Here is a 17627-nt window from a genome sequence, read left to right as displayed (position 1 = left end):
CATTGAGGATATGCCTCATTAAAACCTTACTAGAGAAAAACCTATTGGGAAAAAATCCTAGTGAAGGAAAAAGAGTACATAATCTTTTGTGTGTGAACTGCCTCATTAAAAACCTTACCAGGAAAACCCAGTGGGATAAAACCATGGTGAAGGGAAAAAGAGTGCAGAACATATTTATATCTCCCCCTGATAAATACAAATATATCTAAGAAGAAAAATGTCAAATAATCTTCAATATTAGTTGCTCCAAAGCTTTGACAATTGGTGATGACATGTTGACAATCTTATATCTTCGTTATTATATTCTTCAAATTAGCAGTGTTTGTAATATGATCTTCATGTTGAATTGTAGCAAAAACCCTTTATAAGAAAAATCACTACCCCTTGTATCTGTTGAATAACGTACTTCAAACAAATCACATTCTTGATCTATTTCATATAGTGTTAAACTTTCCGCATCATTTTATTTCATGAGATTGTTATTATAGTTTGGTTCACATATCTCCATGGGTGATTGTACTTCCTCATGTAATGACCAAACAACTTGTTTGTGATCGGTACCCTTATAAGGATTAGACAAATAACCTGCATATCTAAACCAAAAATATATACTTGATGATATATTGACAACAAATAATAGGTTAGCAATGTATTTGTCCCCATTAGAACCAAAATGCAACAAGAATATTATACAACATGCATATAGATGTTGCTTGAGTATATAAGGAGACTTATTCATGTTTATTAAGTCACCTCTCCAATATATATATGTGTCTTACGAAAATTAAATCCTTCTGGGATTTTCATATAATCATTATTATCAAGTGAGCCAGTCAAATACGTTAAAACACATATTTCACATAAATTGAGTATTTCATATGCTACTCAACTTAATTAATTACAAAGAAGTTTTGGAATTCACTTTAGGTGAATATGCTTATTGAAAATCAATGATAGACATTTATCAATATACTTGAATAACAATTCAAACTCTAAATATTTTATTTTCATTATTTTTCTCTTGAAAATTTATTCATATCGAATTATTTCCATCTGCAGATGGAATGGACTATTGGTCCAAAAACGTTCTGCTTTGCAAAGCTAGTTTAATTTTGTATCAATTACGTCTATCTATTTAGTCAATCATTTCATTGTCTATAATCCTTAATAGACTTTGATTTATGATCCTCGTTATTTCTTATCATATATAGCGCTATATTATATAAATAAACACCGTCAACGTTGATTTTCTTTCGGTTTCATCGGATTCCATTCATGACATAATTTGTCGAGATCTCTTTATTTTCATAAATTTCAGGTACCTGATAAGTTCTTCTGGAACTAGAAAATTAATTATGTCAAATAATCTTTTCATATCCTCACTTGGGCCATCTTTCTTTTTAGCTCCTTTTCTTATTTGAGGATTTTAATCTTTGGAACCGACTGACTTACCACGCTACAGGGTGGTTAAAATTCATTTGCAATATAAGATTGTCCAACAGGGACATCCATTTTGATTGGAGCATTAGCAGCTTATAGTTGATTTCATGAACTTTGCAAATGATACATCTTTTGAACATCTGGTTCAATCTATTTTATATGAGGATCAAGATGAGATAATAATAACTATTTATTTCAAGTGATTCATTTGAACTTCAGGTTCATATTTTTCAGCTGCTTATTCCCTCCCCCTAATATTGGGAAAACTAATTCATCATCACTTGAAAATTATCCTTCTGGGCTATAAACAAGTCCCTATTAGCTCAATATAATTTATAAGGGATGAAAAGTTGTATTCCCAATATTCTTTAATAATTCATCGTATTGCATTATATTGGAGCAATTGGAACATACCAACACATCCAAAAATGCTTATATGAAAAATATTAGAGTATAAAACTAAACTTAATTGCAAGTTAGGGGGAAGACTTTCGTATAATAACTTATTGGCTTGAGCGAATCAATATCTCAACATATATATTTAAATGTTCCCAAAATATAAACTAGAACATAGAAGTATTGATCTCATAAGTATCGATCATGTAATTAACTTTAGACGTCTAAAGAATGGATCTTCAAGTCCATTATTATTTTTGTTTGTATGAACATATTCTACAAGATGTTCGGTATAAATTTCAATTAACATATGATACTTATCAAATACTTTCTAGAATAATATATACATAATGAGCTCTCAAAAATAATCTCACAAACTTTTGGTTGTGAGTTGATAACTAACATACATGTGACCATTTAGTTGATGCATCAATTAAATTATAGAAATTTAATTGGTACACATGATCGGTGTATTGATTTATAAATATCACCTTATATATAAAATAAGAGACGCTCGTTTACTAAATTTATCAATTTTCTTCGGGAACTAGTAATACACAAAAAGTGTTAGATTGAATGAACTTCTGGCCATTCAATACATATTCATAGAATCGCTTCATAATAGACTAGAAATGACCCAATTGATCTTGCCAATGATAAAATTAATATGATTTATTTGTAAACTTCTGGTTTACTTGAACATGTGCTTAAATTGCACTAATATCATAAGTACACCACAAACTAGAGACAAAAGTTGATAATATGTCTCGTAATATAGAGATAAAATATTTCCGTCGTTTCTTGTTTCAATATGATATTCATTTATGTGAATATCTTTCGGTAACAAATTTATTTAAGACTTAAAATATAAAATATATTAGCAAAGTGCAACTTTGCTTCTCGATATAATAATGCATTGTCTCTTCTGAAGCCTTCAATAATTTTCGTACTACCAAATATAAAATTTAATTTTTCATGAATAGTAGTATCGATGAATATTTTCAAGCTAAACAAATATGTTTCTACAAAAAAAAATCTTTTCGGTGGAACACAATAAAAAATAGTAATAATTTATTTGTATGAGAATTAAAAGAGTAAAAATAAAGTATAACAAAATAATGTTTATGTGGATTTCAGTAGAATTAGAAATTAAAATATAGTAACAATTAAAAGATTTTAAAATTAAAATCAATCAATTGATTTAAATATGTAACCGAATAATTAAAATCAATTTATGTTTGCAAGGAATAATTTTTTTTTTTTTTAAAAGGAATAATTTTTTTTTTAAGAGCAAAGAATAATCATTATTATGAGAGGAAGAAAAAAAACGTTTGAACCATGCATTCAATCACGAGTTTAATATATCAATAATATCCATCCAATGTATGTACAACAATGGATATACAAAATATTCTTGAACTTTGTTTTTTTCAAAGTTGCTACTTCAAGAGCATATTCAAGAGACATAAATAATTCTTCTATTGATTTCCTTTTAATTTTGGTTCACCTTATACCAAGATCAAATATATCATATAAATTGTAATCATGTTGTAAAATTTTGTAAGTTCTTCAGGAACTTAACAATATATCTCTATCAACAATGGCTATGGAAAATTACAATTTTCCAATCCTTCTGAAATACTTGATATTAAACTTTTGCTTATTCAAGAACTATATCTTTAGGGAAATTAAAATATTAGTTCTTCAAGAATTATACCACCAATATTTATAAACATTGATTGTGAAAAATTGTTCTTGAGCGATACTACAAGAAATGCTTTAATATTGAATTTTAAGTTCTTCAAGAACTATACAAATAATTTTTCATTAACAATGGTTCGGGAAATTCATATTCTTTGAGTAATCCATCGGAGATCATTATTATTAAAGTATTAGTTCTTCAAGAACTATATCACAAGTGATCTTCATAATGATTAAGAATAATTTATTCCTTGTGCATTCAATTGGATTTTCCCTTTTTCTTCTTTAGTTCTTCAGGAACTAATTTGCCCACTTTTTACTCTTTTTTTTCATTATTTTTTTCACTTCTAGTGAGAAGCCGAAATTTTAAAATTAACACAGTCATGACTATTACCACGACCATGACCACAAATTTTTTTCATGGTAATCGTGTGTTACTACATTCACTTCTGGGAATGGAGTAACATCAGTGGGTTAGATTTCATTCACTTCTGGGAATGATTTTTTATTTATTTATCATTGATATATACTATCATCAAATAATAAAATTAAGCAAATAATTAGATAAACATACTAAACACAGTCTAATAAAAGATAATTCCAATTATTTTTATTAATACTAATATAATGTAACGTACTAAAATTTTATAATGCAAATTAAATAGTAACATAATGAAATTAATAATAATTATAATGTAACATATGCTATGAATGAGATTAATTTGTAACTTATTGAAAATAAATTGGAATATTTTTATGCTTTAGCTTTACAATATGATGATACATATTAAATTATTATTATTATTATTTATTTATTTTTAATCAGCATGATATGCATAGATTATATACTATTATTATTATTATAACAATAAATAAAATAAATTCAATAAAAATTATAAATATCCAAAACTCTAAAACAAATTGATAAAGGTATCCTTCAGGGATGCATGTATATGTATTTTGAATTCTTCTGGAATTCATAAGAAATAATTTATAAGAAGTTCTTCAAGAACTATATAACATCATTATAATGTAAAATTAATCATTTATGCAATTCTTCAGGAATGCATACAACATCGAGTTCTTCAGGAACTGTATAACATATATTATAATGTAATAGGAATACATATATTGGTGCATATTTTATTGAATTATATTGAATTATTCATGAGTTCTTCAAAAACTCTATAAATATAATAGATCTTATCAATTATTTTGTACATCCTTCAGGGATGTGTCCCAATTGAATTCATCAAGATTTCATGAAGAACAAAATTTGGATTTTTAAGTTCTTTAAGAACTATATAATAGATCAAATCAGTTATTTTTTTCAATCCTTCAGGGATTGATATTTTAGAAGTGTAGGTTTATGAATCTTCAGGATTCATATTTTAAAATTTCATCATACTATGAATCTTCAGGATTCATATTTTAAAAATTTCACTACGATACTTCTGGATCGTAGGCTGTGAATCAATATGAAAAAAAAAAACGAAAAAAATAGAATAAAAAATACAAGAAATAAAATTATCACCTCTCATGGTTGCTATACCTTTCTAGAGAGGGGAGAGAGACTATCGTGCTGATAACGTGTTATGAACTATTTCTAGAGAATAACTAGAATAGAGAAGAAAGAGAGAAAGGGAGAAGAGAAAGGAATAGACTATTGTATTGTTCTATTCAAGATGTGTGACACATTGTATCATATGCTCTATTTATAGGATAATATATGGGCCAATGAGTATGGGCCAAGACTAATGGACATATACTAATATATTCATAACAATAATAAAGAATTTTAAAAAATTGAAGATTGGGCCTAAATTAGCTATTGGGCCTAAATTTTCAAACCAATTCCAGAATATTTTTTTCTATCCCAAAAATTGTCAATCTACCCCAACATTAATTTTGAATGGACGAATTTGCCCTCATATATAAACTAAAACCCTGAAGAAAAAAATTTGATTATCGGAACACTTTGGAAAAAAGTGTTCTGATATGTAATTTTTTTTTTGGTTACTACACACTTTGGAAAAAAGTGTTCAGGTATATAAAATTTTTCTAATTTTTTTTACCTGAACACTTTGAAAACAAGTGTGTAGGTATGTAAAATTTTTTCAAATTTATTTTGTTACCTACACAGTTTGGAAAAAAGTGTGTAGGTATGTAAAATTTATCTAAATTTTTTTTTTACTTGAACACTTTGAACACTTTTCTAATTTTACATACCTGAACATTTTTTTTCAAAGTGTGTAGGTAACAAAATAAATTTGGAAAATTTTTACATACCTACACACTTTTTTTCAAAGTATTCAGGGAAAAAAAAATTAGAAAATTTTTACATACCTGAACACTTTTTTCCAAAGTGTGTAGGTAACAAAATAAATGTAGAAAAATTTTACATACCTACACACTTTTTTTCAAAGTGTTCAGGTAAAAAAAAAAATTAGAAAAATTTTATATACCTGAACACTTTTTTCCAAAGTGTGTAGGTAACCAAAAAAAAATTTACATATCAGAACACTTTTTTTCAAAGTGTTCCGTTAACCAAATTTTTTTCTTCAGGGTTTTAGTTTATATATGAGAGCAAATTCGTCCATTCAAAATTAATGTTGGGGTAGATTGACAATTGTTGGGGTAGAAAATTAAAGTGATACAAATAGTACCCAAAGTAGTTGGATCAAAAAAGGAAAATGGGGTGGATATATCTAAAGAGCAATAAACAAGAGAAAAGTAGTTAAAAACATGAAAAGGCATTTCCTAGATATGTAGATTAGGGATGACACTTAAGCCCAAACTCGCGGGCTCCGCCCGAACTCAAACCCGAGTCAATGGGTAAAACCCGAGTTGACTGTGTTTGGGTTCGGGTTCGGGTGACACCCGATTCCACGGGTTCGGGTTTGGGATCAATTAAACTCGCACCCGAAACCCGAAACCACACCCGCTTATATATTAAACTACTTAATTACCCCTTAGTTTATATACCAAACTATTTATTTATTTTGTATCATGTGGGGTAAAACTTATTTGTTTAATTTGGTTGATTTCTAAGCCTATTGATACTTTATTTTGGTTGAATATGGAAAATTACATTTTCTTCTTTTAGTTTTTCTTTTAATAAATATGTTGTTTCGGGTGGAAAAACCCGAACCCAACAGGTGTGGGTGTGGGTGTGGGTTTTGTTTTGCCACCCGAACAACCTTTGGGTTCGGGTTCGGGTAGGGATTTCGGGTGCGGGTTTGGGTATTATAAAACCCGCACCCGTGGGCACCCATTGTCATCCCTAATGTAGATTGATAAATGATGTTGTTGGAAAGAGTTTAGGTGGGTTGAATTGTTACATTATGTTAATAACAATCATATAAGTGAGGTTAAAAAGTAATTAGTCGGTTTAGTTTTTAAACTACCACTCTTTTATCAATTTAGTCCTTAAACTATTAAAAAAAGTAACTAAAAGTTTCCTAAATTATACGCATCCATCAATTTAGTCCATTTGTTAACTTTCTGTTAAGCGGCCGTTAGTGATCCATAAACTATTAAAATACTTCGATTTAGTCTCAAAACTATTTTGAAAAACAACAAAATAGTCTCTAAACTATCATAAATTTAACCGAGGGTAATTTTATTTTAGGGTTTTAGAGAATGAGTGACTTAACAGAAAATTTAACCGAGAGACTAATTAAATTGATGAATGTGAGTATAATTTAGGGACCTTTTAGTTGCTTTTAATAGTTTAGACACTAGATTGGTAAAAGAGTGGTAATTTATAGACTAAAGTGACTGTTAACTCGGGGTTAAATAAGATATCTTCATAAAAAAATCTAAGACATTAAATTTATGGATTATCTAACTTATATGTTACTCAATCTCAACTATTTAATCTAATGTGAGACTTTAACTAAAACTTGACATATCACAATATCTCCCCCTCAAGTGTGCAACTCTTTGCGTTCGTGATCTAGCACCAATAATATCTTTTGCTCATCTATCAAGTCAAATCATACTCTAATACCACCATGTTGAATTAACAAATTGAGGTAAGAGCATGACAGACCCCGACTATTTTGAGGCCCGCATTCGAATGTTAAAACTGGACTCCTTAATTAAAAAAACACTATCAATTTTCAAAAGAATAATACTCATTAATCACATATAAATAGTTATATTTGTAACTAACGTACAAAATACTCATATTTTAATTAATTACAATACATTCTAGTTACTTAAAAATTCATTCCTCCTGTAACTGCTGTAACTGCAGCTCAGTTGGTAGCTACTAAGAGACATTATTGGAGGATCGGAGTCCGAACATTGAATTTCTCACTTCTCCACACTTATAGTGTGTAAGTTTAGTCACTAGGCTACTAAACAAACAAAAAAAGAGTCTCCCTTCTAATTTTTTTTAAGCAAAATCATCAATCAAGTATTCATATTATGTATTCTACAAGTGATCATTCTCATTTGCTATAAATGCTAAGTCATCAATACTTTATGGTAACATGGTAGATTGCAAGTAAGAGGAGTGCTAGCAACACACTCTTTAATAAACACACTCCAACACACTCTCTTTTATTGGTTGAAATTCACATGGGTCCCATAAAAGTTATATGGGTCCACATTTTTTTATGGGACCCATGTGAATTTCAACCAATAAAAGAGAGTGTGTTGGAGTGTGTTTGTTAAAGAATGTGTTGCTAGCATTATTCTCGCAAGTAATACCTCACCAACTTCAACTTTGAAAAACTTCTTTCTAAAGTCTAACCACTTTGAACTGGGTCTTTCAAATTGTTTTTTAACAAAGAAAAATTAACAAAAACGTTGGAAATTTTTATTTTATTTTTTTGAATTTGTCTTTTAATATTTTGTTTAGACACCTAGTACCATTTTTTTTGAACAAGCAAAAATGGATTTCATTAAAACAATAGTCCTGCGCAGCACAAGGCGTGCCAAACAGAACATTAAACGTTTACATCAACAAAACACTGGTCAACCAATGCCCAAACAAACAAAAGGGCTCGACCACCACATATGAGAATTTAAACTGAGATTTACATTATAGGCTTTTCATCCACCATAGAGAATTAGCCTTGACTTTGTCTAGCATCTGATGAACTGTCGACTCCTTTGCCTTAAAAATTCTAGAATTCTGTTTATGCCACACCACCCAAATGCTACACAACCACAGTAGCTGCAAAAAAGAACGGCGGGCAAGAGGGCGTCCTGCAAAATGCGCAAACTGAACAAAATGGTCAAGTATTTGGGGCGGATCAACTGAAGAGATGCCAATCCAATTTCTAATTAAACCCCACAAGGGGGCGAAAACAGGACAGGAAAGAAACAAATGGAAAGGCTTATGATGATGTAATAAGCAAAAAGTAACTCCTAAGAAAGCAAAAGGATTTCAGCCACTAACTATCATGATAGTGGGGCTGAATTATTACAAGGAAAATGCAAAATAAAAAAAGAGATAGTGATGCTCTTTTATTGCTTGGTGCACCACTTTCATATGCTTAGTGGAAGAGTTCTTCATTTTCCACTATCACATGCTTGGATGATAATCTTCAACTTTGGTTCTTTTTCTTCAATTTGGGCCAAGCCTTCATCAACTTGGACCGGACCTTCTATTGATTTGATCATGAAGTGAACTAAGGCATCATTGACTCTTCTTACACGCGCCCTTATCATAGGACCTCCTAAGCTTTGGATTGCATCACTCATGTCTTGGATTGTGTACTCATCAATGATAGTATCTAAATCCAAGACAAAGAAATCCTCTATTGTTTCTCACTTCATTCCGCTTATTTCAACAACAACATAACAACCCAATTCAACTCTCGTCTCACACAGTCACTCAACATTCCTATTTCATTACACCAATTTCTCTCTTCAATTAACCGTTTTTCCCCAATCTTCATCTCACCGTTTCTTTTCCGTCATGGTTTCCGTTCAATCACAAAACAACCGCAAAAATAACGGAACCGATAATGACGACGGCGGTTCCGTCATCAACGAGTCCTCACCGCCGTATCAAACAAGAAAAGATTATTCTGGTAGCGGTGGCGATGAGTATGCATCAAATATAATCTGTTGTAACGTTGGCATTTCGAATTCTTGGGATTTTGAGAAAAATGATGATAATGATGACGACGATGATGATGATGATGATGGTGGTGGTGGTGGTGGTGGTGGAGAGGGTTCGGATGATGGTAATTTGAGTTGGCGTGTTGAGGAAGAAATCAAAGAACGTGATTCTAATGATACTTTGATTGATTCTCTTGAGGACCTTCGGATTTCACAGGAAGCACTTCAACTAGGTTTCTACTTTTTGATTTTCACAACTTCTGGCTTTTAACAATTTTGTATGATAATATGAATCTGTTAGGTTATGTTATGCAATGCTATGCAGCTAGAAAATTGGATAATTAAATGATTTTTTGAAGCTTAGTTTAGGCAAATTGTAATCAGGGTTTTAAAAATCGGCCGCATTGTGATTCTTGATATTGTGAAGAATTACTGTCAATTTCTGTCAATTTCTGTCAATTTGACCTCAATTGCGGTCAAGTTGCGGTTTCAGCAACATAAAGAATCGTTATGTTGCAGTTTCGGCACATAAAGAACCATTACGTCACATCCCAGTCTCCCAGATTGCGATTGCGAATCTTTATATAATATTTTAATTTATATACACAATTTAATTGATTACATTTTAGAGCATGATATAGCTAGCTATAGAAAGCAATGATGGAAGATTGGTTATTGTGTTTTTAAGTTAATATCTAGATGCATAACTCTATTTTGATGAACAATAGTGTGATAGAATATTGGAATGCTCCTTAGTGAGAGGTTCATCATTTGATCTTTTGTGAAAAATTAGATCATTGGAGAGAGGTTGTGTCCTTGTTACTCTGTCGGCTTGGAATAGGATTGCTTCTGTTAGAAGGAAACTAGTGGATTTCATCTAAAAAGAATGTTATTTTCTACTTCGGATTAAATATGTTTTTGATCACTACAAACCAGTCTTTTTAGTCCTTCAAATATACCATTCTTTTTGTTTTTGCAAATATAGTGTTTTTTGTTTTTGGTCCTTATTTGTTTTATTTTAGTTGTTGATTTATGAAAATATAGCTAAGAAAACAGTTTTCAGCCCTTGTAATAGTTTTCGAAATGGAAGTATCAAGTGTGGTGTGGTCATTATATTATGTGAACTCTATGTAACCAATATACTCCTATGTCTCTTGCAGAAATCGAAAAGTTCTGGTTTATTGGGAACGGGTCTTTCTTACCGGATGGTGATGACTCAGCCAACTATAGAAGTGAAGCTACTGAAGCAAGTGTCGTTGATCTTGGATTTCATGGTTCATGCTCATCCGTGGGAGGCAAACAAATTTCGTCAAGTTCCGTGGAACATCAGGTAGTGAGCCTGACAGAAAAAATAAAAAACTTGGAAAGCAAGCTAGAAGAATTGCTGGGTTTGGTTGCCCTTAAGAATTCCATGATTGCTGAACTTGAAACAGCCTTTACTGGTGGCGAGTTTACCAAGGAAGAATCTACTTCTAACATAGGTTTCTTAGATGAAAAATTTAAAGAGTTGAAGTCTGAGCTTGAGAGCTTTTTTCGGCAAAAGATTGAAACCGAGATCAAATACCTAATCATCAAACAAATGATGCAGAACTTGAAGGTTGCATCAGCTTTAGCAGAAAAACAAAAAGCAATATCTGGCAGTGAAGTTCAAATTCCGAAGCTCGAAGAGGCAGGTAATGAGGATCCGATAATGAAGAACATAACAGATGAAGAATCCGTCCTTGAGGTAACGAGGATCCGACAATTAAAAAGGCTGGCATTTGGCATTTTAATAATCCTCTTGTGTTTTATTGTGTGGGAGTTAATGCCCAATTCTGAAGAGGTTTTTGTTGTGCCCACATAAATCTGCAAAATTGTGCTCCCTTTGTACATTCTCAATTCCCAGATGTTTCTTTGCTTGTAGTGGATGTAAAATTTCATTGTCATCGCACAATGACCTTTCTTTTTCTTTGTTGGGAGAGAGTGTCCACGTGCCATACTGTTTTCATACCATTTTTGTGTACTGTTATAACTCTCATTCATTGTAGTTTCTATTGTTTGGTACAAATTACACACATAGTATTCATTGTAGTTTTGACTCAATAAAAACAGCTATATTGGGAATTCTTTAAATGACTATAATTGTATTAGATTAGATTAGATTAGATTAGATGATAATGTAATGTAAGCTAATGGAGGATAAGCTAATGGAGCATATCTGAACTCTTAGATGTGTTATTATATATTAAATTTGACACTCGGTATTAATGAATTATTATATATTTTTTTTAACTTCCAGATTTTAAGGGAAGGGGTCTAAGTTTAACCGCGAGGTAAGTAATATTTGATCAAAAATTATTTTATCAAAAATTGAATTCGGATTCTCCGAATTGATCCATTCTTCAGTCAAGTTCACTAACCACTTGAGCCTAATAGAGTAAAGTGGTCGATCAAATCTCTCTAAAAGACCCACTAACCCGCCATTTATCCCTCGTTAGTCCTTATCCCATTATTATTTCACCACTCATAACACAACATGATAACCCGCCATTCTATGGGGGTGCTTGTTTTAAGTCTAGTGTAGAAATAATTTTTAATTGGAATAGATATATACATATTTACTAAAAAAGTTGCCATAAAATTCATATATAAAAGTTTTATGGAATAAAATAACTTCAAATAACTTCTTTTATTCTCATAATTTTATCTCTAAGGAAATATATTTCCATTTTCATGGAAATTCAACTTTCCATCTTAATAGCTTTATATGGGAGTGGGAAAGAAAAGTTTCCATGAAAATGAAAATACATTTTAAATTAGCTTCTAATAACTTCTCTTTCATCCATCTTTATCAATAATTCCAAAAGAATGAATTATAGTCGTTTCTTTTTAAGTGTTGTTTGACTGCATATTTAACATTTCTATTTAACCGTCGTTTTGGTATTTTGAGGGTACAATTTGTCAACCACTCCTATATTTTTCAATAAAATTAATTATTAATTAATTAATTAATGCTATTTGAAAAACTAATATTTTGTTACGAGAGAAAGATAACATGTTAATTTTATTTTTTTTGAACATAACATATTAAATTTATGACCAGCCGGCCCTAATTTTTAGAGAGACAAACTCCTCATTCTCTCTAAGTTTTCTTCATCTCCTTTCATCGCAAAGGGGTGATTTTAAGTTTTTTTTTTACCCAAAATCATCCATTTGCTTCTTTTTCTATTTGCTTTAATCTTATTAGAAAGATAAAAGCAAGATCTGAATTTCATCGATTCAGTCAGTTACAAAGTGTTGAAGCTTTACATTTATATTTGTATTGTGGTTACCTGCTATAGCAGGTAACCTTTTAACTGTGACTTACAGCTATCAGTTCCCTACAGTAACTACTCACTATTATATATGAGTAGAAGTTTAACTGAACTAATCTAGTTACATCTCTAATACACACCACCCCCCCCCCCCCCCCCCCCGCCGCAAACTCAAGGGGACTTGGCAGAAGTAACATTGAGTTTGGGCTTAAGGCCAAGAAACCGAGAAGAGGAGAGGGGTGAGAACATCAACCCACTGGTCAGTGCCAAGAACATGTAAAACAGATAGCTGCTTAGAGATAACTTTTTCACGAACAAAGAACAAATCAATTTTCATATGCTTAGTTCAAGAGTGCGTAATTGGATTATGAGCTAGTGAGACTGCAGAAAGGTTGTCACAGAGAATAACTGGCGAAGCAAATGAGACTTTAAGTTCAGTGAGAAGGGTTTGAACCCACAGAAGTTCAGATGTAGCATGAGCAAGGCTTCTATATTCTGCCTCCGTGCTAGATGTAGCAACAACATGCTGCTTTTTAGACCACCAAGAAATGAGATTTGGGCCAAAATAAATGGCAGCTCCATATGTGCTACGCCTATCATCGGGATCGGAAGCCCAATCTGCATCACAAAAGGCTTTGAGCGTGGGGAGTTCGGAAGGCAGAGCAGGAGAGAGAAGTAATCCATGCTGAACAGTACTCTTGAGATACTGTAATATACGCTTCACTGCAACCCAACGAGTCTCTAGAGGATGGGACATAAACTGATAAACTTTGTTAACTGAGTAAGAGATCTCAGGCCTGGTAATAGTGGCATATTAAAGAGCCCCAACGACGGACCGATACATGAAAGGGTAAGAGAGAGCATGAGAGCCAGATTTGCTTAACTTACAAGTGGATTGCATAGGAGTGGTGACTGGAGCAGAGTCCAGCATAATGGTCCTGGTGAGAAGGTCACATATATATTTGGACTGGGTAAGCAACAAAGAACCATTTGAAAGTTGATTGACTTCAATACCGAGGAAGTAATCAAGGTCACCAAGTTGTTTGAGAGAAAAGGCCTAATTAAGCTTTTGAATAATAGACTGAAGAAGCGTGTTGTTTTTTTGAAAACGTGGTATCCGGCCTTAGGACCGACTAATCCAAGGGGACCAATCCCACAGCCCACTTGCGGGGCCCCCATTTAAAGCCAGAGTTTTTTTCTTCCTCTGTATGGACTTAGCCCACTGATATTGGTACCAGGGAGAATCAAACCTGAGACCTTGAGAGGAGCATACTCCAAGGACCCAAGCCAATACCACTAGACCAACCCCAAGTCGGTTTGAAGAAGAGTATTATTGTAGCTGGTGATGATTATGTCAGGCACATACACAAGAAGATATATGGTGTTGCCTTGGGAGTTGAAGGTGAACAAAGAGGGATCACATTGGCTGGATCTGAACCCTAGTTGAAGAAGAGTTGCTTGAAGACGTTCAAACCACTGCCTAGGAGCCCGCTTGAGGCCATAAAGAGCCTTATTTAGCTTACACACCTGAGATGGATCATCATTGTCAAAGCCTTGTGGTTGGGTCATATAGACCTCTTCATCAAGAATGCCATTTAAAAACGCATTATTAACATCCAGATGCTGAATAGACCACTTATGAGTGATATCAATAGTAAGAATGAGACGAATTGTTACAGGCTTCACAACAGGAGAAAAAGTTTCTGTAAAGTCAAAGCCTTGCCTCTTATGAAACCTTTTAGCCACAAGTCTGGCTTTATACCTGTTCACTGAGCCATCTGGATTTTCTTTAACACGAAAAACCCACTTATAGTCAATGGCTTGTCTGTGAGAAGGAAGAGAAACAGTGGACCAAGTATTATTTTGAATGAGAGCATCATACTCTGCTTGCATAACACTTTTCCACTTAGGATCAATTAAAGCTTGCTTTGTTGGTGTAAGCCCTAGAGGCCAATTACTTATAATTGAATAATAAATGTATTGAATAATTTACTTATCAAATAAAAGGCTTTTCTTTATTAATTTTATATATGTTAAAATGATAAAGTCCCTAGAATAGTCAGTTCACTTATGGAACGTTAAGTATGACTTAATCGTGAGATTCCATTAAATATAAGAACACTATTCTTAAACATATCCATAGTCAAGTTTTATTGTGAAATGGGATAACGATAAAGCATAAAGACTATTATGTTGGTAGACTGATGATCATATCTCACTGATCATGGATAATGAGTTATCAAGTCTTCACATAGATATAACTGTTAAGGGTAACTTTATATCGGATTGACCCACCATGAGAATACTACATAGAGTGTTATGAAATGTCATAAGTTTTCTCATAGTGATAAAAGGTGTATTCCACCCTTCGACCTGAAACCACTATGTACCCTAGATGCAGGAGTGTAATACCTTGTTGTCATTCAAACGTTATCCGTAACTGGATAATTATAAAGATGGTTGATGGGTATCCCACGAATCATGCTGAGGGACATGAGTGACCTAGATGGAATTTGTCCCTCCTACATAACGGGAGATATGTCTATGGGCCCAATATTGAACTAGACAAGGATGACATACTATGCCTTGTGTTCAATATAGACATGAGGACAAAAGGGTAATTGTGCACAAGATATTTATCACGGAAAGGTTAGTCAGATCACGTGACATTCCTATGACTTGGGTAACAGTGATGTGTTGCTAGATACCGCTCACTGTTTATAATATTACGATTAATATTATTGCCAACGTCATAAGAACCTACAGGGTCACACACATAAGGACAGTTAAGAAGGGAAAAATAAGTAAGACTTATTGTGGGGGTGCAGTTAGTGAAAAACGGTTATTGGGCTTGAGAAGCCCAATTTCGTGTAAACTAAAGACCTCATAAGAAACTCTATAAATAGAGCCTTATGAAGTTCAGAAGTTACACTTTTGAAACCCTAACTGAGTTTAGAAAAAAATTCTGAATTTCTCTAAACCCTAAACCGCACAAAATTCCCTCAGCCTTCATCCAAGAACAGCTAGCACTGTGAGATCGAAGGTTTCAGTTCGTGTGGACTAAGTGGAGGTGCTGCAAGTGCGGTGCTTGTGATCGATAAAGGCGGCCACAGATTTGTTCTTCAAAGGTAATATTCTAGACCTGATCATGCTCATTCACAAGAATCCATTGATGGGAAATCTTAATTTTAAAATTCCGCTGCGTTTATAAAAGTGTTTTATGAAACGATTTCCCAACATGCTTGACATTTTTTGGTTCAGTATGTGTAAGAAAAAGCCTAAGTTTAGGCTGCATAAAACCATAAGTAGATGTAGGTAAGGCTACAAGTGATGGTGATTGCTTAGGACCATAAGTAGAGGGAGAGGACAAAGGTGCAGAGTTAATAACTGGTGAAGAATTTGAAGGACCGGCTGTATTGGGCAAAGGAGATGAGAGTGATGAACCAATATCCAAGGCAGACACATGACTATAGGAGTGTGTGGGGGGACTATCAACAAAATTCTCATTGAAAGGAAGGAGAGAGAGTGTGTGACAGTAGATGTTGTAGGTGAGGACGAGGGTCTGGTGGATAAAGGAAACAAATCATGATAAGAGAATCTTGACTCATTAAAGCGAACATCTTTAGAGATGTATAACCGACCAGTGGAAGATAAACATCTATAACCCTTGTGAGAGGGTGAATATCCTAAGAACAAGCACTCTTGAGATCTAAAATCCAACTTATGTTTATTATAGGGTCTTAACAATGGAAAACACGCACAACCAAATACCTTTAGGAACTTGTAATCAGGTGGTTGATTAAACAGAACAATGTAAGGTACTTTAAACTGAATGGAGGCAGAAGAAAGTCTATTGATGAGATATACAACAGTAGGAAAAGCATAGTCCCAAAAATGTTATAGGAAGGGAAGCATGGCTAAGCAAAGTTAAGCCCGAGTCAACTATGTGTCTATGTTTGCGTTTAACAACGCCGTTTTGATGATGCGTACGAGGACAAATAAAACGGTGAAGTACACGTAAGTCCTTAAGAAAGTTAGTAAAGGGGCGAAATTCACCCCCCAATTAGTTTGAAGAACCTTAAAAGGTTGGCCTAACTGTAATTCAACCATGGCCTTGAACTATTTGAGTTTGAACACAACCAGGGCATCAGATTTGGATTTAAGAAGATAAAATCCAAGTAAATTTGGAGAATGCATCAACAAAGGACATATAATAAGAGTACCTTAGTTTAGAAGGACAAGGTGAAGGACCCCACAAGTCACTATAAACAAGCTCAAGAGGTTTGTGATAAGTAGTGTGTGAGTCAGATGAATGCAATTTATGAGATTTTCCCATACAACAGGCAGTACAAAAAGGAATCAGTGAGATTGTGCGCATTGATGTATGGCTCCACTTGTTGACGCCAAAGTTGAAAGTTCTTTTCATCGAGTTTCTCAGAGATCTTGAGCGTGAATTGCATAGAAGATCGAGAATCAGCCGTAGAAGATGAACCAGAAGGAAGAACGGAGCTTCCAGCATGATTGGATCCGGTGGAAACCGGTGGCGGTTGCGACGTAGAAACGAGAATTTCCATGGATCGGAACGAAGCTTAAACTGATACCATATTAGAAAGATAAAAGCAAGATTTGAATTTCATTCATTGTGATTCAGTCAGTTACAAAGTGTTGAAGCTTTACATTTATATTTGTATTGTGGTTACCTGCTATAGCAGGTTA

The 17627-nt window shown here is 33.1% G+C and overlaps 1 protein-coding gene across 1 annotated transcript; it reads left to right on the top strand.

Annotated features, from left to right (window-relative positions):
• The first annotated feature begins 8874 nt into the window (after positions 1 to 8874).
• LOC123923412 (WPP domain-interacting protein 2-like) lies at positions 8875 to 11730 on the top strand. Its single transcript, XM_045976101.1, has 2 exons — positions 8875 to 9851; positions 10779 to 11730. Exons 1-2 carry the CDS (start codon positions 9473 to 9475, stop codon positions 11459 to 11461), a joined length of 1062 nt encoding a protein of 353 aa, XP_045832057.1. The 5' UTR covers positions 8875 to 9472; the 3' UTR covers positions 11462 to 11730.
• Positions 11731 to 17627: the final 5897 nt, after the last annotated feature.

The sequence above is a fragment of the Trifolium pratense genome, linkage group LG4 (genome assembly GCF_020283565.1).
Source record: "Trifolium pratense cultivar HEN17-A07 linkage group LG4, ARS_RC_1.1, whole genome shotgun sequence".
Lineage (NCBI taxonomy): Eukaryota > Viridiplantae > Streptophyta > Magnoliopsida > Fabales > Fabaceae > Trifolium > Trifolium pratense.
This window is presented reverse-complemented; position numbering and strand designations above follow the sequence as displayed.

Coding starts and splice junctions, on each gene's coding strand:
- LOC123923412 (XM_045976101.1), top strand. CDS start 9,473: ATGGTTTCCGTTCAATCACAAAACAACCGCAAAAATAACGGAACCGAT. Junction 9,852..10,778: donor ACAGGAAGCACTTCAACTAG/GTTTCTACTTTT, acceptor TGTCTCTTGCAG/AAATCGAAAAGTTCTGGTTT.